This window comes from Brachyistius frenatus, unplaced genomic scaffold, assembly GCF_029030835.1.
Source record: "Brachyistius frenatus isolate BFR_SWC_R1_liver_20210118 unplaced genomic scaffold, ASM2903083v1 Contig_102, whole genome shotgun sequence".
Classification (NCBI taxonomy): Eukaryota; Metazoa; Chordata; class Actinopteri; family Embiotocidae; genus Brachyistius; species Brachyistius frenatus.
The window spans coordinates 577,433-598,713 of record NW_027210701.1 but is presented as its reverse complement, the minus strand read 5'-3'; the positions used below and the strand labels follow the sequence as shown (position 1 = coordinate 598,713).

General features: G+C 41.9%; 2 gene segments (V, D, J or C); both read left to right on the top strand.

Moving 5' to 3' along the window:
* Nucleotides 1–293: 293 nt before the first annotated feature.
* On the top strand, nt 294–19,930 carry LOC138628496 (M1-specific T cell receptor beta chain-like). The segment is given in 7 exon segments: nt 294–344; nt 438–731; nt 16,754–16,816; nt 19,031–19,378; nt 19,467–19,493; nt 19,602–19,708; nt 19,800–19,930. Coding segments are annotated over 7 exon segments (909 nt in total).
* On the top strand, nt 9,285–10,026 carry LOC138628497 (immunoglobulin kappa variable 3-11-like). The segment is given in 2 exon segments: nt 9,285–9,492; nt 9,661–10,026. Coding segments are annotated over 2 exon segments (414 nt in total).
* Nucleotides 19,931–21,281: the final 1,351 nt, after the last annotated feature.

Sequence of the window (21,281 nt, the reverse complement as noted above, 5' to 3'; positions counted from 1 at the left end):
CAAAACCAGAATAATTTTTTTTAAACTAGACCTTAATCTTTACTTTTTGTGCTTCTGCTTCACACACACACACACACACACACACACACACACACACACACACACACACACACACACACACACACACACACACACACACACACACACACACACACACACACACACACCGGTGCTAAGATCATTTAACTTGGTTTGATCCACAGTTTTTGCAGTGCACACATGCGGAGACACTCCCACCTGCAGCTCTTCCTATCTCTGTGAGGACGGATCTACTTACTGTCGAGTCTCTTAACCAAAGAACATGGAGGTCCTCGGCTGTTTCATACTTCTGCTGTGGATAACAGGTGAACTGAACTAAGACCTCACAGAGGCAGAAGATGGTTTTAAGTTTTCTATTTCAATTCTTTCATTATTAATTATAACTGTTACACACGCAGGTCTGGCGGATGGAAATGCCGTCACACAAATCCCCAAACTGTGCAAAGACCAGGGGAACAATGCAACGATTGACTGCAGCCACACAAAGGGAGCCAGCTACTTCCAGATGTACTGGTACCGACAGCTGCCGGGGAAGACCATGGAGCTGATCGTGTTCACGACAACATCCATCAAAGACTTCGGAAAGTTCGGCGCAGTGAAGTTCTCGGCCACGAAAACCGAAGCTGAGAGCGGGACGTTCACGGTGAAGAATCTGGAGGCTGAAGATCAAGGCGTGTACTTCTGTGCTGTCAGTGAGCACAGTGATGCAGAGACATGTGGAAGACGAACAAAAACCTCAGCAGTTATCTCTTGTCCTGTAGGAGGAGCTCAAGTGCAGCTGTAGATCATTCAAGAACATCATCCCACCTCCTTTTAAGCAGACTGACTCATTAATGATCCCAGCTGGTTTGAGCCACCTCACTGCAGCTCTCTGCAGGTACTGCACATAATAAAGAGGGAGCGGTTCAGTTCAAAGTAATGATTGCATGCGGAAACACGATAGAAAACGTGACATTTTTTAACCCCCTGCAGGTCGAACTGATGGGAGCGACGTCACCTAGACTCCTCAGCTGTGGATGGACGAGGGTCAGTCAGCCACGATATCCTGCAGCGCTTTACGTTTCGTTCAGGTTGGTGTTATTTTTAATCCTTCCATGAGGTGGCAGTAGTGAGCAGCGATAGTTCAGGTGGAGAATAAAGCACCGCCCACCTCCTGATGGGAGGGTTTACTCTCAGAGGAAATGTCAATAATCTGCAGAACTACAAACACAGCAGCAACAAGAAGGATGTCCTTAAATTCAGTCCTGAAACTCAACACGATGATCACTGGATTCTGCATCACTCTGAACTTTTTACTGGTTTCAGGTAACTTTACTTTCAGGTAACTGATCTTGTTTTACTCGCAGTGCTTTGTTGTATAATGTCGTGTGGTTTGTATTTTCTCCACAGGTTCCTCCCTCAGTGACCGAGTCCACCAGACTCCAGCTCATATGCACATACAACAAGGACAAACAGCCACATTCAACTGCTCACACAGTATCAACAACTACGATAACATCCTCTGGTACAAACAGTCCAACCACATGCAGCCCGTTTACCTCGGATACATGAACGTAGACACCGGATACCCAGAGTCTGGACTGGATGTGGATATCAGTGGGAGAGCAGATAAAGATGAAACCTGCACGTTAACTGTTAAATCTCTCAGCCTGATCAGCAGTGCCGTTTACTTCTGTGCTGCTAGATACCACAGTGCTGCACGTCTCTGTTCCTGCAGTACAAAAACTACATCAGTTATTTTTAATGCACAGTGGAGCAAAGCTTTTTATACAAGGAGGATTTTAAACTGTTTTCTGAAAGCTACGTAGTAAAGGTTTCTAACGACTGCAGCAATGTGGTCTGAAATTATTGTTCTAATTAAAACTTAACCGACTGTTAATATCATCCAAACAGGCGATTCGGGAGTTTATAAAACACAAGTTATCAGAAAATATTGATTAAATAAAAAGCTGCATGATGTCTGCAGGACCATAAAGTTATAAAGTTATGTTAGCAGAAACTGATGTTTTTAAATTAATGGTTTAATTTCAGGACAACATCCTCAAAAATAAATGATTTGATAAATTGCATGACTTTGAAAAAAAAGAAAAAAAAAAGGTCTACAAACTGTATTTGTTCAGATTTGTAATAAAAAACATTTATTCTACTAGAAAACCAGCGTTTCAGGTTCAGTTCAGGTTGGTGTTATTTTTAATCCTTCCATGAGGTGGCAGTAGTGAGCAGCAGTAGTTCAGGTGGAGAATAAAGCACCGCCCACCTCCTGATGGGAGGGTTTACTCTCAGAGGAAATGTCAATAATCTGCAGAACTACAAACACAGAAGCAACAAGAAGGATGTCCTTAAACTCAGTCCTGAAACTCAACACGATGATCACTGGATTCTGCATCACTCTGAACTTCTTACTGGTTTCAGGTAACTTCTTTCAAACTCGAAAACTTTTCCAGTTTTCATAATTCACCCTCATAGTCTTAAATTATAAAATGTTGTGTGTTTGGTTGTTTTTCTACAGCTTCCTCGCTCAGTGACCAAATCCACCAGACTCCGGTCCAGATTTACAAAAATCCCAAAGAACCAGTAGAAATCCACTGTTTACACAGAATCAAAGACTACGACCGGATTCTCTGGTACAAACAGTCACAGGACAATCAGCTGCAGCTGCTGGGAAACATTTTGGGAGACACTGGATACCCAGAGTCTGGACTGGATGTGGATATCAGTGGGAGTGCGAATACAAACCAGACCTGCACGTTAACTGTTAAATCTCTCACCCTGAACAGCAGTGCCGTTTACTTCTGTGCTGCTAGATACCACAGTGCTGCACGTCTCTGTTCCTGCAGTACAAAAACCACATCATCACTGTGATCTTATCACAGAAATACCCTGAAATAACCACGGTGTTACACATCACTGCTCCTCAATACAGAAAATTATTAAAGAGAGGAGACTGTGTCCGAGAACATCTAATTAAATCTCAGCTGTTTGACTCCGCCCCCTGCTGCAGCGTGCTCTTGTCCGTTTCCCCGGCGAGTTCATCTCCATTTATTATCATGTGAACATAACAAACCCTTAAAAAACAGACAAATATAATTAGAAAAATTTCTCCAATTCAACCAAATTGAAGTTTCTTGATTTTCATATTGTCAAAGTCAAAAGTCAAAGAAAACCTGCAGCCGCCTTGATCTCATGACGTTATCGTTGACCACGTTAAATGACATCAGTTAAGGAGGATCAACTATGACTCCTCCCATCGAGGGTTAACTCAGAGAGGAGGTTAGAAATAATCAGTCTGACTGCCGACACCTTAAAGGAAATAATGAACACTGTTTCTTTTTCTGTAAAATAACATTCAGAGAAGAGAAAATGTTCGTCTTCTTACTCTGCATTCCTCTCAACTCCATTCTGGTTTCAGGTAATTCAAGTTTCCAACTAAATCTATCTGCAGATTTTTATTTCTTTATGCTGATGTTGCATTTTCTGACCAGGCTCCTCTCTCAGTGATCAAGTCCACCAGAGTCCGGCTGCCGTGTTCAAGAATCACGGAGAAAACGCCGTAATTAACTGCTTGCACAACATCAACAGCTACAACCGAATCCTCTGGTACAGACAGGCCAGCGACAGACGTCTGCAGTTTCTGGGGTACATGTTTATGAACTCACCAAACCCAGAGACGGGGCTGAACGTGACGATGAACGGCAGTGCAGATCAAAACAAAAACTGCACGTTAACCATCGAAACGTTGGACAGCAGTGCAGTTTACTTCTGTGCTGCTAGTCTCCACAGTGAAACACATCGCTGCTCCTCAGTACAAAAACCTCATCGTCATTATCACACGTTTTATCTCTGTAGCTCACAGCCTCCTGCACCTGCCATCCAACCAATATTATAATGAGGGATTGAAGTGGGCGGTGCTGAAAGCTCCCATCATAAACAGCAGCATCCTCAAACATGCAGATCATCACCACGATGGCTCGAACACTCATCACATTTATCGTCTCGTCTCTGTGGCTTCAAGGTACGACAGCTTCTCATCACTTTTATCAACAGTGGAGGTGAAATATTCAAGTTTAAATCTGCACTTTCGTGTCACAGGTCGGTGTCAGGATGTGATCCAACACCCTAAGGTCAGCTGGAGTTTCGTCTCCAAGCATGCGGTGATGAACTGCAGCCACAACAAAGATAAAGGTCACAACCAGATGTACTGGTTCCGGCAGCGTCCGGGGGAGACCGTGAGCCTGGTCGTGTACACCGTGTTCGGAGGGCCGCCCGACTTCGGCGGGTCGTTCCCGAAAACAAAATACACAGCCACCAAGGAAACCATCGAGAGCGGCACTCTTACTGTGAAAAACCTGCTGCCGGAGGACAGCGGCGTGTACTTCTGTGCCGTTAGTCAACACAGTGATGTGAGAGCTGTGAGAGGCTGAACAAAAACTGATCACTAATCAGAAATGTCTTTAGAAATGACAGGAGTTTCATGTTCTTCCAGTAGGTGGTGCTGCAGCTCCAGAAATACTCCACTCTGCCCTCTGTGCTCACTCAGACAGGAAGTCAACATGCTGAGTTATTTTATCTCTGCTCGTTGGTAAATGACCTTCATCATCCAGAGATCACTCCTCATCTCTACTTACGTTAATCCACTTTTATTCCCTCTAAGTGTTTCTCTGTGTGTTAAAGTCCACCAAACTCCTGCAGCAGCTCTCAGAAACCTCTGAGACCAAAAAAAGTAAAGGTTTTCGTAGCTTCTGGGTCTGAAAAATGAGGACTACGCAAAGTGCCTTAAGCTGCAATACCACCGAGTGCCACTAGAGGTTGGCTACAAAAAGCCTCCGGCTCCATAAACTCCCATTCAACTTCTCTCATCAAATCAATAAAATGTCTCCACCAGTTATCTCTGTGTGTGTAAAGTCACTCCTTCTTATTAGTTTTTTGGCGGTCCATCTGAAAATAATCCGTCATTAATTCTATAATAAGCCTCAAAAAGTAGTATTTTTGGGGGTTCGTCTGTTTGATTGACAGGCCTGTGGTGCAGTCAGGTTACAGCTATCGGTGGGCGGGACGTAGTATCGTCAGGTTTCCAATCAGATTGAGTCAGATCCACCAATAGCTCCTCCCCCGGCTCGCCCAAATAGCGTCACTTCCTGCTCCAAACTGCTCCGAATTAGCGAGATGGTGACGGACAGAATCTGTAAAGCTCAGTAGAAGCATCAGTCGAACCAAATCCCTCCAACTCTGACATGCATGTGATCGAAGTCAGCATGATTCCTCTTCTCTTTTTCTGCTGCCTCGCAGGTATTTGCACACATTATCTCCTGTGATTGTGGTTTCATTAAATCTACCACCTGTATGATGGTTTATTTTCTGTCTGTGTCCAGGCGTCTGTCTGACTGTGAAGGTCCATCAGTCTCGCTCCGATCTCGTCACTACAGCCGGCGCCAACGTGCAGATTTTCTGCAGCCACGATAAAACGGACTTCAGGCTGATGCTGTGGTACCAGCGCTCGCCGGGAGACACGACCATGAAGCTCATCGGGTATCTGAACTACAACACCGACATGACGGAGGACAAATTTAAAGACCGCTTCAATATCGCCGGGGACTTACGTGGGGATGACAAGAAGAACGGCTCTCTTAGTATCAAAGTAGAAGGACGAGAGCAGAGTGGAGTTTACTACTGCGCGGCGAGCCTAGCACACCGACAGAAGATCCCCTCTGAACAGTACATGAACTGAACATGTGCTGTGCTGGTGATCAGAGCGGCTCCCGAGCAGCTGCCTCTCTGTGGCTGGATCTCATGCAGGATTAAAGAGGCAGAAACACTCTCGACTTTTAAGGTGAAACTTTCTTATTTGATAAAGGTTGAGCTGGTTCCTCGTTTGGCTCCGCTGTTACAGGCCTGGACTGCTGGGAGACTTCCCATGATGCTCCTCTCCTCTCTCTGTCACATTATGGTCTCTCTACGTGGTTCCCCTCACTTGTGTGGTTTTGTGCTTTATATTTGCCGATATCCCTGAAGCTGCACGTCTCTGGTCTAACTGTTTATGTCTTGTCTCTCTATGCTGTTCTTGTCTCTCTGTGCTCTCCCATCACTCCAACTGCTTCTATGGGAGGTTTTTCTCCCTGTTAAACGGGAGTTTTTTTTTCCCCTCCCGGCTGCTGCTCACGTGGGAACTGTTGAATTGTTGGGTTCCTCTGCCCTCCTCAGTTATTTGCAAGTGAGCAGATCTGATTTGGTGGATCCAGACATCACCGACCTATCTGGCATGGGTTGCTGTGGTAACGACGTACGCGCAGCTACGCTGGTGACATCACTTTCCGACACGGAGGACTGTTTATTTCAGCTTCTGTCCGAGGAGTGTTGTTATTGTTGTCCTCTGCAGCGCAAAAATCGGCACTCTTTGATAGCTCTGTTAGCGGTAGCATCAATCCTGCTCACTCTGTCTCTCTTAAAATGACAACATCACCCACCGTGTGTCGCGCTGCGAGTGACGCAAGAAATCCGATCTGAGCCGGCAGATGAGACGCATTTGCGGAAAACTGAAATAATAAATAAAATAAAATTTTTGGTTTCAGGAGTTTGTTTGAGTCTTGAGGTCCGTCAGTCTCCCTCACATCTGGTCTCTGAACCTGGACCCAGCGTTCAGATCGTCTGCAGCCACGACAGAACCGACTACAGAGTGATGCTGTGGTACCAGCGCTCACCCGGAGACACCAACATGAAGCTCATCGGGTATTTGTACTATAAAGCTGTCACAATGGAAGAAACATATAAAAACGACTTTAATATCTCCGGAGATCTGACCGGGAGCACAGCGAAGAACGGCTCTCTGTCGGTGAAAGTGTCAGGACCGGAGCAGGGAGCAGTTTACTACTGCGCAGCTCGAGAAGCACGACGACGAAAAGCCCGTCTGAACTTTACAAAAACTGAACGAGCTTTTATCAGCAGTGGAAGAAACTGATCTCACACACCTGCTGCTGTGGTCGCAGCGTCTCGCCCTCACTTCACTTTTTTTTTTAAAGATAATCATGGCATCACACTGCGGAGACGGCTTGTCCTCACACAACATATTTTTATAAGAAACGTAGAGTTATTAAGCACCCAAATGGGAAACATGGTGGACTAACTGTGTTTGTTTTCACTTTTCATTAACAGCTCATTTATAATTAATACAATTAATTCCTATGAATAAATAAATAATATTATAACTAAATTTAATAATAAAACTAATACATTTGTTGTAATATCACGCATACATTTTTAATTTTCATTGATAACTAATTTATAATGAAGTATTTAATATAATTAATCAAATAAATATAAATAATGATCATATAATTAAATACATAATTCCTATAATGAAAGAATAAATAATTGTTTTTTTAAACTATCAAATAATTGAATGATTCAATTACATAATAGGCTAACTTATACATTTTTAATTTCATTTTAATATCTTCTCTTTTACTCCTTTATACGATTAAAATCTTTAAGTTGTGGTGAGGTACACTATTTGTAATGTTTTATGTGTGGAAATTAATTACATTAAAAAAAAATTGGCTGGTGCGATTATGCTTTTTTTTGGGTAAAGATGTCAAAGGTTAAACATCCTTTCTGGAGGAATCAGATAAAAGAAAGAGTGTACACAGATAAACTATGAATCTGCTCCTCCTCTTCCTTCTTGGTCTCCATCACCTCCCCTCTCTTCTTCCTCCTCCCCCTCTTCCTCAGTTCAGTGATGAAGCTCTACCAGCAGAGACCCTGTCACCACTGAAACTCTGCTCTCCTCTCAGATCTCTACATGATGATCAGATTTCTCTCCTGTTGTTTCCTCGCAGGTAAGAACTTCTTCACTGAGAGAGAAGATGCTCGCTCTCCTTTTAAACCCTTAACGTGTCCCACTCTGCTCCCAGCAGGTGTTTGTCTGGGGGTTCAGGTCCATCAGTATCCCTCCGCTCTCATCAGAAAGGAGGGCGATGGCGCTCAGCTGATCTGCAGCCACGGACAGAGCGACCTCAGAGTGATGCTGTGGTACCAGCAGCCGGCCGGAGACGCCGCTCTGAAGCTCATCGGATACGGATATGTAGAGTTCAAAGACGACGGCGTGGAGGAGGCTTTCAGAAAACATGTTAAATTAGCTGGAGATTTGAGCGGAGACAAAAAAAATGGTTCACTTTCCATCATCAATCTAACAGCACTCAAACACACCGCTACGTATTTCTGTGCAGCCAGTAAACCACAGTGGATCAGACACTCGTCTGCTCTTGACAAAAACCTCCTCCCCTCCTCTGAATGGGAGTTGAATGCACTTTACATCAACAGCTTTTCATTAATAATCACCAGCAGTTATTATAACCCAGTCCTCTGGAGGAAATGTCCAAAAAATTGCAGTGACATGAACAGGCAGCATTTCTGTGCAATAAACACAACAAACAATAAAATTAAAAAATAAATAAAAGAGTCATCAGACTGGATGTTATGGGGAGGAGCGAGCGGTGGATCTGACTGATCTGATTGGAAACCTGACGATACTACGTTCCACTCACCGATAGCTGTAACCTGACTGCACCACCGACCTGTCAACCAAACAGACACGCCCCCGAAAACACGTCTTTTTGAAGCTTATTTTCTAATAAATTACAGATTATTTTCAGATGGACCTCCAGAAAACTAATAAGAAGGAGTGACTTTAGCTAACTACACCGAGATAACTGGTGGAAAACATTTATTGGCTTTGTATTTGATGAGAGAAGTTGAATGGGAGGCTATGGAGCCGGAGGCTTTTTGGAGCCGACCTCGAGTGGCACTCGGTGGTATTGCAGCTTAAGACACTTCTGCATCGGACTCGTTTTTGTGATCTGGAAGCTATGAACACTTTTATACAATCTATGGAAAATAGACAAAAGTTAATGTTAAACAAAGCTCTGACATTCAACATGAAGGCGTCCGTTCATCACTGTGTTTTAGATTAAAAGTGTTACTTCACTCTCAAAAGAAAAGACAAAAAAAAGGGGAAAAACATTGAATATTTACTTGGTCAGTCTTTTTTCTTTCATGAAGTACTCGTTTGAATACCACATCACATTAAGAAGTCACGTCTAAAGTTGAGAAGAACACAAACAGAGGCAGGTCATCTGATAGAGGTCATGTGAGGAGATAAGGAAGAAGGAGGCGGGGCTTGGTGACGAAAGGCAGCTCCTCGGGCTCCTTTACAAAAAATTGGAGACAAATGGCATCAAACTCACGTCTGCATCAAACCTGCAGTCTGCTTTCACACAGTTTACCCTCCCCAAGACAAACTCAAGACACTCAGCACCTCAAGACTATGAAACCAAAGACTTCCACGTCTGCAGAGAGCAGAGGTTCTGACATCATTTCCTCCCTACAGATGTAAAGTTGATTAAACAGTCAAAATGACTCCAGGCATCACCATCTCCACTCTCTTTATCCTCTGGGCTGCAGGTAAAGTCCACAAAAGACACAATCTGGCAATATTTCTGGTGTTTAAAACCTTTATAATGTCGAATTCAACTTCTGATTTTCAAGTTTTAAGGCCTTTAAAACATACAAAATATAGCTACTTTAAATTAATACATGACAAATGTGTTTCCTCCTCTCTGTGTGTTTCAGGGGTTTGTGAGTCCGTTCTGATCACTCAGTGGCCTCGTTACATCTCCAGCCCTCCCGACAAACCTGCAGAAATGCAATGCTACCAGAACGACACCGCCTATCAGTACCTGTACTGGTACCGACAGCTCAGAGGAGACACTTTTCGGTTGATGGTGGTCATCCTGGCCGGCAAGGCAACCTTCGAGGAGGGTTTCAAGTCTGGTTTCGAGGCGAAGAGCTTGACCGAGAAGCAGTGGTCTCTGACGATCTACAGCGCTAAGCAGCCAGATGAGGCGGTCTATCTGTGCGCTGCCAGTGTGCACGGTGCCGCGGCACAACTCAGTGTTGCGACAAAAACATGCAGCGGGGAGGCCGTTTTATTCTGACACCTGACTCTCAGAGGATCATCCAATAAAGGAAGCAACAAAACCACAGTGTGGAGATTAAATCAGCCGACATCATTCATCATTTCTGCCTCTAAAATGTTGTTTTTCCTTGACGTCATGTTGCGAATCGATCTGACCGACAGGTGGAGGCAGAGCACGCAGCATGAACACACAGCAGCCTCCCTCTTCACAAAGGAGCCTTCTTATACTATCAGAAACACTCATTCTCACCTCACTGCCTGACGATGTCTGCACCTGTGAAAACCTTCGTCTCCGTCTTCATCTGCTTCTCATGTAAGGACTTTAAATTTCATCTCAAACTTGCTGTGCATGAAGTTAAATATTAATACTGACTCCTCGTGTGCTGTTGGTTCGTCCACAGGTCAGGTGAGCGCCGTGAAATTCCAACAATATCCTCCTCTGATAGCGAAGCAGGGCAGCAAGGTCCACGTTAAATGCAGCCACGATGATACATCTCTCATATTAATGCTCTGGTACCAGCAGAGAAAGGAAAACACCTCGATGACGCTCATTGGTTACGGATACGAAAACTCCCAAAACTACGAGGGTCAGTTTAATGAGCAGTTCGAGCTGACCAGACAGGGCATAATAGAAGGAGCTCTGGTCCTCACCGCGAACCCGTCGCACTCTGCAGTTTATTACTGCGCTGCCAGCACACAGTGATGCGGTTTAATGCCGCTGCCTCACTAAAAACCCTCGTCTTGTTCCTCTAAACGAGGCGCGCACACACATGGAAGCTGTATCTTTTTTCTTTCTCTTTGCAGAATCTCAGTGAAGCAGCAGCACAGACCTGCAGGATGTCTCCCGCTCTGGCCGGATTTCTCCTCCTCTTACTTCCATGTAATTTCAACTTTAAATGAACTTTAAAACCAGCAATTTAACGCTTTATGCGCAGCAGCATCACCTCTGCTTTTGACCCCACAGATCCAGCGGAGAGCGTGACCTTCGCGAAGTCTCCTCCGATAATCATCAACGCCACGGAGAGGGTGGCTTTTACATGCAGTCACGATGACACTGCTCTCAATGTAATGCTCTGGTACCAGCAAACAAAGAGCCTGATGAACCTCATCGGATACAGCTACACCGGCAGCAACCCAAACTATGAGGAACAGTTTAAAACTCGGTTTAAGATCACGAGAAAACAAGCCGATGCAGGCGGGCTGATAATTGACAAGGCGAGTCTCTCAGACTCGGCTGTGTATTTCTGCGCTGCCAGTACACAGTGATGTGGTCGAAGGAGACGCCGTCACTAAAAACCTTCCTCTTCTATGGTGTTGCCTCAGTACAGCTGCCGTCGGTAGCTCTCACGGAGAGTACAATACTTCATCTACAATGTCTTCATAGCACAAGAATGCAGGTATTTATAATTAAATAAAGATTGTTTTGCACAAACGGAGCGCTGCAGCGTTACGTGCAACCGTGAATTCGTCCCCCAGAGTCAGACGGTCAACACAGAGTTCTACCGGGACCTTCTGTTAGCGCCATTAGCTGGTCGCTAACTTGAGGTTAGCTGTTTTTTTCAAGCAAAATGAGCTGTTTGTTAGTTTTGTTGTTAAGTTTAGCTGTATTTTAGGAACATGATCTGTTTCTTAGCTTTACTGGCAGGTTGTTAGCGTTTGCAGCTCGTTGTTAACTTGAGTTGAGCTGCGTTTTAGCAACATTAGCTGTTTGTTTGCTTTGTTAGCATTGTTAGCTGGTTGTTACTTGCCTTTAGCTGTATTTTAGCAACATTAGCAGGTTGTTAGCAATTGTAGCTGTTAGTTAACTTGAATTTAACCGGGTTTTTTTTTTTTGTTTTTTTTTAGCAAAATTAGCTGTTAGCTTTGTTAGCTGGTTGTCAGACCGTCACCACCGAGTTGTACTGGGAGCTTCTGAGGCGTCTGAGGTTAAAACATTCGCTGCGAACCACCTGACCTGCGTCGCCGTGGCAACGGGCTTCCCCAACATGACAACACGCCTGATAAAACAGCGCGTTGAAAACAAAGAATTCAGGAATTCTTTTGATCACAACAATCACAAAAAAAAACAACCCGACAGCTCCACAACTGTGAGGCCAAAATGAAAAAACCTGAAGCTGATAAGAAACACAGAGAAATACAGAAATACAGAAAATCTCCATTATCAGGCCAGAATGACAATTACTTCCACAAGCTCTTAATAATCAGTGAAACAGTAAATAAGTCAGCCTTGTAACACTGATGTTATAGAGCTTGTTAAAATAACTCCCAACTGCAACGACACCAAATGTTTTCAGCCAACTTCAAACTTGAAGTGACGTGAAATTTTAAATTTGTTTGCTTGAACCAATCGATGGCTCTCCTGCAGAAACGTGACCCTGCAGCAGCTGATCGGCGTCTTCTAAGATACAACTGACGTAGAGAAACCCTGAAACAAAATGTGTAAAGACTTCCTGGTAAAAGAAGCAGAGGAGCAGAGGGAGGATCTGAAGTTACACCTGCAGCTGTTGAGGAGCAGAAGACGAACTGTCTGATCACAGTGACAATGAACGTCCTGATGATTTTCTCCAATAAGAAGATTCCTGTTCAGTGTTTTCATGAAATGCTTTTCGTGATATCGTTTGTTTGAAATTGCTTTCCTGTTTTCCAGGTTTCTGTCTCGGTGTAATAATCCACCAGCCTCCATTTTTACTGGGGCGGAAAGGAGACAAGACGACGAACAGTATTACCACATGTCCTGGTACAGACGCAGCAGCAGCGGGGGAATACAGCTCGTAGCGTATTCTCTCGGTAAAGACGCGTGGAGCATCGGCGCCGCTTTCGGCAGGTGGAAGTTCACCATGTCGCGCCCGTCAACGCTGAACATGCAAACTAAGATTCAATAAAACTAATGAGACATAAAGCGTGATGAACTCCATTAAACTGATATCAGACCTGCCGCCGCACAGTTCAGTTTGTGAAACACCACAAAGCCGATGTGATCAGATAACTGAGCAGGTGTCAACAGGTTTATACAAGCCATTCAACACTGTGATGTCTCGTGTGTGGGTATCTCACTCTGTCTTCAAGTCTGAAACTTCTTTTATTAACAAAAAAAATGAATCAGTCTACAGCTTTAAGATTAAATAAATCAACTGGTTCACACTGACCTCTACAGCGTTCACCTGGGATTACACTTAGAGATGTGGTAGTAAGTATGTAAAAGAGAGACCGTGTAAACCAGATGTTATTAAACTGTATGCATCATATTATAGCTTATTAAAGCAGGAATAAAAAGGAATTAAACTTGTTACTGCTGTTCATGTAGTTTGATGATAATATTCCTAAAAGCACAGAGTGATACGTTAAGATGTTTTCATAGAAAGTTTGGAGAAAAATATTTAGATATCAGCTGAACATAACATCTGTGCACACAAAAAATGGAATACTTTCATGACAAATCTCAGTATTATTCTGCTAAATAACTAATAATGCAATAAAATATGAGAAGAAATGCAATTTAAATTCATCAAAACTGTATAAAAATATATCTTAAGTTTTTGATTAAACATATTTTCCACTGCACAACAGCAATATTGTTTGACGTAATAACTGATTATAAGATTGTTCCTCTCATCATTTATCATTAGTATTCTTACATAATGACTTGTTGCCAATCATGATGGCATCAAATAAAAACTGATGCAGTCACTTGTTGTCGTTTACAGTTTTATGGCCACTTGGGGGCAGCAGAACAAACTGTAAACAATAACAACATACTGGAGATACTGTACATACAGTAAATACACTGACATACTGTACATACAGTAAATATACTGACATACTGTGAATACAATAAATACACTGACATACTGTAGATACGGTACATACAGTAAGTACTGACATACTGTACATACAGTAAATACACTGACATACTGTAGATACTGTACATACACTAACATACTGTAAATACAATAAATACACGGACATACTGTAAATACAGTAGATACACTGACATATGGTAGATACTGTACATACAGTAAATACTGACATACTAGATATACTGACACACGGTGTTGACCATCTACACAGCCGACACAGAGCTGCTGGTCAGGAAGTATTTACAACAATGAAAGTAGCAAAACAAGTTGCAACCAAGGAGCTTAAAAAAAGTCAAAACAACCTTATACAGTCAAGACAAGACTGCAGAATAAGGTAACAACCTGTAGCTTCACCAATACGACTGATACCTTTCATATTACACTTAGTCATTCAAGCCTTCATTAATGTAAAACATTTGAAGAGTGCAGCTTAATTATTTTGACTAAAAGACATTTTATTCTGTGTCTGGTTGAAAGAATAAACACTGTTCACTGCTGAAAAACCTGAAACTCCAGGAACAGAAAAAAACACTGAAACAGACACTTTCTTCCCGTCAATCTGCAAACTCGCAGGTGTTTTCAGGACAAAACTTGTCACTGCAACCAACAACCTACCGCACATTTATAAATCATACACAACTCCACCGATGCAGCTTATAAACACACTGACCACTGTGAAAAAAACTTGCCAACATTTTTCCAAACAGCAAGAAGCCAGCGGGCTGCAAAGGGCTCTCTCTCCAATATTTGATAAATCTATAGTAGTTTTACAAGTTTTTAGTCATCCAGTCTTTGAAGTCTTCACTTTGAAGCCAAACCTCTTGTCATCTACATTTTCGTGTATGGTTGCCTTCATAAGCAGCTACAAGAAAAAGCATCTCTTTACTGAAGTGGCCACTTGTTGACAAACAGAAAGAGGATAAAACCACTCAGGCGATATGAGAAACACGTGAAATAAGGCGATTTAAAAAATTTAAAAAAGACAACATGAAAAATACAATATTTTGATAAATGGTAACTAAAATTTAAACATGCAAACTAAAATTCCCTGATATTCCACGATTTAGAGCAAAAAAAAGGATAACATTTCCAGACTCTTCCATGTCTGGTAAAGAGCTCTAAAAATGTCCTGAAAAAAAATCAAAAGCATCTGTCACATCTGTCAGTAAACGCTGATATCCGATTGGATGAAGAGCGGTGACCAGCAGTGATGTCACTTCCAGCAGCTACAAATAAACACAAACTACAAAAAAAAAAAAACCCAGTTGAGATGGAGGCTGAGATACGGAGGAGCTGGGTGGGGGGAGGAGACCCCAGAACGCAGTAGGTTTTTGTGTGATGCTTTTTCACCGTGGGGACAGGGGGCCACGGTGATACAATCCTATAGAGGCGCCGTACAAAAACCTGCTCCCGTTGACATGCAGCGTTTGGACAGCTGCATGCGGCTGGTGGAGCAGAGAGGTGGATGGCCTGAAGGAGGGGAGGATGGAGGGACACTCCGCCTTCAAAAAGTCTCTTTATGTGGAGAAATTTAGCTTTTTAACAACTTTTAATTCACATCTGCAGCATCAGGATGTTTGTTTGACTCCTCAGAACCAATGTGGACACGATGAAGGTTGGCCTGCAGGTTTACTCCCTCCTCATCCTCCGGGTTAGGAAAGTGCGTCCGAAGCAGAGGATTGTGGGACGTTTTGGGACATTTTGGGACGTTTTAGGACGTTTTGGTTGAGGAGGGTTTCAGTGTGACACTGGAGCTGAAGCTTACTTTGGAAAAGGAACCAAACTGTCTGTTTTGGGTAAGTTGGAGCTCCACAGCTTCAGGTCACTGAGCTGGACTTCAAATATTCAAACAGAGGAAATGTTGGTGTGAAAGTGAAGCAGAGAAACCTGAAATATTGAGCTGGAGTCAGAGCGCTGTGTCCTACAATGATCCTGCTTACTTTGGACCAGGAACCAAACTCTCTGTTTTAGGTGAATATTCTACTCTAATACTAAATTTAATGTTAATCAGATCATTGGTGTCGACAGAAAAATCAGTGAAGACTTTCTGAAGATAATTGTGGAGCAGAAAGAGTTTCATGTTCAGTATTTTCTCACCGTGACAACGCCAATGAAGCTTACTTTGGAAAAGGAACGAAACTGACTGTTTTAGGTGAGTGAAGGACGATTCAAATAAAACTTAATCTTTAGCTGCAGCGGTGCAGAAAGAATCAGTTCAGCTCAGTACTTTTTGATATTAAGCTTCAGCGCTGTGCCAATAACGAAGCTTATTTCGGACAGGGAACAAAACTGACTGTTCTTGGTGAGTAAAACTTTCCTCTGATGAATTCAGATCTTAAAACAGATTAAAGGAAATCTGTTGTTTGTAGGAAAAAGTTGTGTCTGAAGTGCAGCATAATCCAAAAACAACTTAACATAAAGATGTGAAGTAAAGCAGCATGTTGAGCTGTTTTGAGAACTGATCCAGTTCACTGTGACTCTGGTGCTGGTGAAGCTTACTTCGGTGGAGGAACAAAGTTAACTGTTTTAGGTAAGACACATAAAAAGCTTCGTTTCAGCTCGCTGCTTTTTGTTCTGAAGTCTGAACACTGTGTCAGTACGAAGCTTATTTCGGCCAGGGAACCAAACTGACTGTTCTCGGTGAGTGAGACACAAAACGTACTTCTAATGAATGCACTTTTTAAAGTAAAACTACCTTAAACAGATCTGTTTCTTGGAAAAAATGTCATCGCTATTATTTAACTTGTAAAAAAAAAAAAAAACAGACAGAAGTGCAGCAAATGTTGGTTTTAGATTTAAAGAAAAGGAACATTTGACACAAGAAATTGAATTTTAAAGGAAGCAGAAAGTAAAGAAGCAGCATGTTGAGCTGTTTTGAGAACTGATCCAGTTCACTGTGACACTGGTGGTTATGAAGCTCATTTCGGTGGAGGAACTAAGTTAACTGTTTTAGGTAAGAAAATAAGAAATAATGAAAAAACAGCATCGTTTCTTTAAGTCATTAAATCTATGTTAAGTTCAATGAAATGCTCATAAAGTTGAATTCAAGCTGGGAACAAAACAGGATGCTAATTAAAATTTTGTTTTGCAAAAGTTTTGTAAAAAATGAAGCTGTCATTGTTGGTTTTTAAAGTAAAGTTACATGTATTACAAAATCAAAAAAGAAAGATGTAAAGTAAAAGCAGCATCTGGAGCAGTTTTGAGCTCTGATCCAGTTCACTGTGACTCTGGTGGTAATGAAGCTCACTTCGGTGGAGGAACTAAGTTAACTGTTTTAGGTAAGAAAACATTTTAAACTTCATTAACTGTTGTTCAGGAGGGATTTTAACTGAAGCTGTAACTTTAAATCTAAATAGTGAAGTAGAAAAAGTGTCCACATGTCAGGCAGAAGGAGACAAAGTGTGAATAATCTGCAGGTGTCTCAGATGAACAGCGGCAGCAGGAAGAGTTTGTGTCACAGTAGAAAGTCTCTGTGCTCCAACAGGGAGGCTTACTTTGGAGCTGGAACTAAACTCACTGTTTTAGGTAAGAAAGCTTCAAACCAAAGAGTCCAGCTGAGCTTCAATCTCATGATAGTCATCAGTTTATTATTACAGGAAACATTCAGAATACTCCTGACAGATGTTTTATTGTGATGGAGGTCAACAAAGTCCTGATTTTAAACGTGTGAAAGAACTTGATATAAAAGTTTGTTTGTGCAGATAAAAAACAGGAAAAGCTTTGAAACATTTTGGCTCAACGCCCAGATTATTCCTCTCACAGCCTCTTCTGATCACATCTGTGAAACACTGTGAGCTTTCAGTCTGAGGCTCACTTTGGAGCTGGAACTAAACTCACCGTTTTAGGTAAGATGGTAAAAATCATTCACGGAAAAATAGAACGAGAACGGAAAATTGCTTGTTTGGCAGTAGTTGCATTTTTCTTATTTATCTTTAGCTTATAGATTTATCATCAGTTTAATTTTGTAGAGAGCAGATTTTATTTGGTAAATGTAGGAGATTTATGTGTGTAGTTTTGTGTAAAAAGGTGTTTAAGTTTGTGTGAAAAAGAGCACAAAGACGGTCTGCAGCGTTCAGAGCTGAAAGTCTGAGCAGATTTTTCTGCAGCCGTGTTTCAGTGTGAACAACTACGAGCCAGCTTACTTTGGCAGCGGCACCAAACTCACAGTATTAGGTAAGAAAAGGAGAAAAAGAATTGTTTTTATCAACTTAAATCTGAAAAGTATAAAGTTCAGAGTTGTACGAAAAGTCCTTTTTAAAGTCTCGTTTGGTGTTTTCCTGCAGTGTCATCATTTGCTGTAACTTATAGTCAAAGCTGCAAAAATAAATGTAAAATGTAGGACTCAAAATGTCTTTTCTGCAGCAAAAAGTTCCAACTTTATTACTTTAAAGCATATTTGTGCAGTAAAACGTTTCAATTTGCATCAAAAATGGAAGGAAAAAGTCTATTAAAATTGCATTTAATAGAATGATTATGTTGTAAACTGTATGAAATCACAAATGCAGCAGCAGAAATAAGTCAGAGGTCCATTGAAACGTTGTCAGTTTTTGTGGCCGTTAGTTATCAGTGTGCTCCGGCTCTTATCCTGCTTATTTTGGAGAAGGAACTAAGCTGACAGTGTTGGGTAAGAAAAGGAGAAAAATCTGTTTTTATAGTCACTTCATTTAAACTACATGTTGTTGGGTAAATAATGTGTTTGAATGTCTTATTTAGTGATGGCTGCGTCAATATGTTGTCAAAACTGCAGAAGAAAATGTCAAATCTTAAAAAACATTTTTTTAAAAAAGGCAACATTTGATCCAAGCACCAGATTTATTTTTGTTCTAAATCATCTTCTGTTACTGTTAATTCATTATCTTAAAGCTTTTACATGCATTTCTTTATTTGCATCACTGATAAAGTGAGGAAGTTGGGAAAACAACTTGAAAAGTAAAAACATAAAAACGGGATAAATTAGTCGTCAGTCAGTCGAGGTGTCGTCAGTATTTTCCGTGCGAGTTATCGGTGTGCTCCAACTCTTATCCTGCTTATTTCGGCGGGGGAACCAGGCTCACAGTTCTCGGTGAGGTCACTGGAGGAACCTCATTAAAACACACTAAAAACAGCTTGATGTGATGTCGTTTTTTTGTTGTTATCAGACATAAAAATGTTTTTTCTGTTCCTGCAGAGACAGGGCGAAAGATCGAACCACCAAAAGTGGAAATACTTGGACCTGCATTGAAGGAGTGCAGAAACAAAAAGGACAAGAAGAAGAAGAAGACCCTGGTGTGCGTGGCCTCTGGTTTCTACCCAGATCATGTCAGCGTTTCCTGGCAGGTCGGAGATAAAGAAGTCACCAAAGGAGTGGCGACGGACAGCGAGGCCCGGAGGAATGACACGAAATACAGGATCAGCAGCAGACTCAGAGTCCCTGCTGAACACTGGTTCACGCCCGGCAAAAAATTCAGCTGCATCGTCAGCTTCTTCGATGGAACAGCTCACAACGATTATAACGCGACGATATATGGTGTTAAAGGTTTGTTTGTTTCACACAGAAAAACTGAGCTGATCTGACTCTTTAATCCATTTTTAATCCATTCTGATTCGTTCTGTTCTTCTATCAGGTGAAACACAGACGCTCATGACTCGAGGTAAACATGATTTTATTCACTTCAACTCGAGCTGAAGTTAAGATTTTATTTTTGCAACATATTCAAGAGAAAAAGATTCAAATCCGTGTGAATGTTTCCTCCCTGCAGAGAGATACCTGAGGATCACGCAGAGCGCCAAACTGTCCTACAGCATCTTCATCGTCAAGAGCTGCGTCTACGGAGTCTTCGTCGGCTTCCTGGTGTGGAAGATTCAGGTCTGACCACGTGACCCTCTACACCATTAAAACAGACTTGGTATTATTTTGAAATGAAATAACTCAGGTGTGTCTTTTCTATTTGTTTCAGAGTTCAGCTGGAAAACAGAGCAACTAAAATATTCATCATAATTTTTGTATAGATGTAAAAGCATTCTGTTTTAAAACTGCTTGTTTGCTTGATTTCCTTCTAAATAAAAAGATGTTGGAATATTTAAACAATCATGATATGCTGTCCTTTGTCTTTGTCCTGAATATGAATGTACAACGTTCATTATTAGAAGGATAATAAAGCACACGGATAAATATTCACGAGACACAATATGAGATATAATATAATCATCTCGGGTTTTCAACCTTTCTCTAGCAGCTCAGATCAGGTCATCTGCCTCTACCAGTGTTTAAAAACACGTTTTATTTTCCACATTAACCTCCATTTAATTTCTTATCTACCGCTTTTACAATCAGGTTTGTTTTGCTTTCACTTAATCTTGATTATTTTTTCTCCAATTGTTTTTGTTGCTTATTTCTTCTTATGATCATGACTTCTTTTTTTTTCCAATTGTGAAGCACTATGTTCGACCGTCTGTTTAAATGTTCTGTAAAAAAAAAAAATCTGACTTGACTTTAGTGAATTAGACTGAGAAAGGACTGAACAGATAAATAATAATATCCATCAGTCACTTTCTCCACAGACAGTCGGAGATATTTTTAGCTGTTTTCAGAGAAGTCGGTTATTTTTCTCCCACGTGATGATGAAACATCTCAACTCCGGAAAACTTTACAAGCAGGTTCATTTGAGTCAGAAGAAGATTTTCCACTGACATTTTGAAATTTTATCAACTAATCTGCCTTTTAAAATTCCTTTTAATAAATTAGTTCAACTTGTTGTGTAGTTTTTTTCCACTTCGCACAAACATGCAGCTCTTCGTGAACAAAGGTAACCCGTCTTTTAGTTCAAACACTGTCAGTAGGAAAGTTAAGAGTGCGATTGTGCTGCAGAACAACAGGAAACCAGAAGGAGGTCGGAGCTGCTGCTGTTGCTGCCGAGGACGAAGCGAAGCCTGAAATGGTGCAGAGGAGAGGATGTGGTCACAGAGCAGCCTGCAGCTCCTTCTCTGAGCCGACAAAGAAACCGAGCTGAAACCACAACCTCCGGCTCACCGGGTGCACCTGCAGCTCTGCACCAGCACCAGCCCCCCCCCCCCCCACACACACACACACACACACACACACACACACACACACAAACGCACACACTGAGCAAACAGCTGGAAAAACAACTTCAACTGAAGCTGCAACATGAACATGTGTGTTATATGACGGGCAGCAGCTGGTCGCCGTCATCCGATGCAGAAGTCTGAAGGAGTTTTATGTTGCAGCAGCAAAGATAAATAAAATACGTTTTGTTGCAGCCACAGAAACGAAACCTCACATCAACAGTTCATTTCATAAATAAATACGAACTTTCCTTGTTGTGAGAGGAAAACCACCAAGCAGACTGACAGGCCTCGTTCACAGCAGACAGATTCACTGGTGAGGAAAACACACACACGTCACTAATGACACCGAT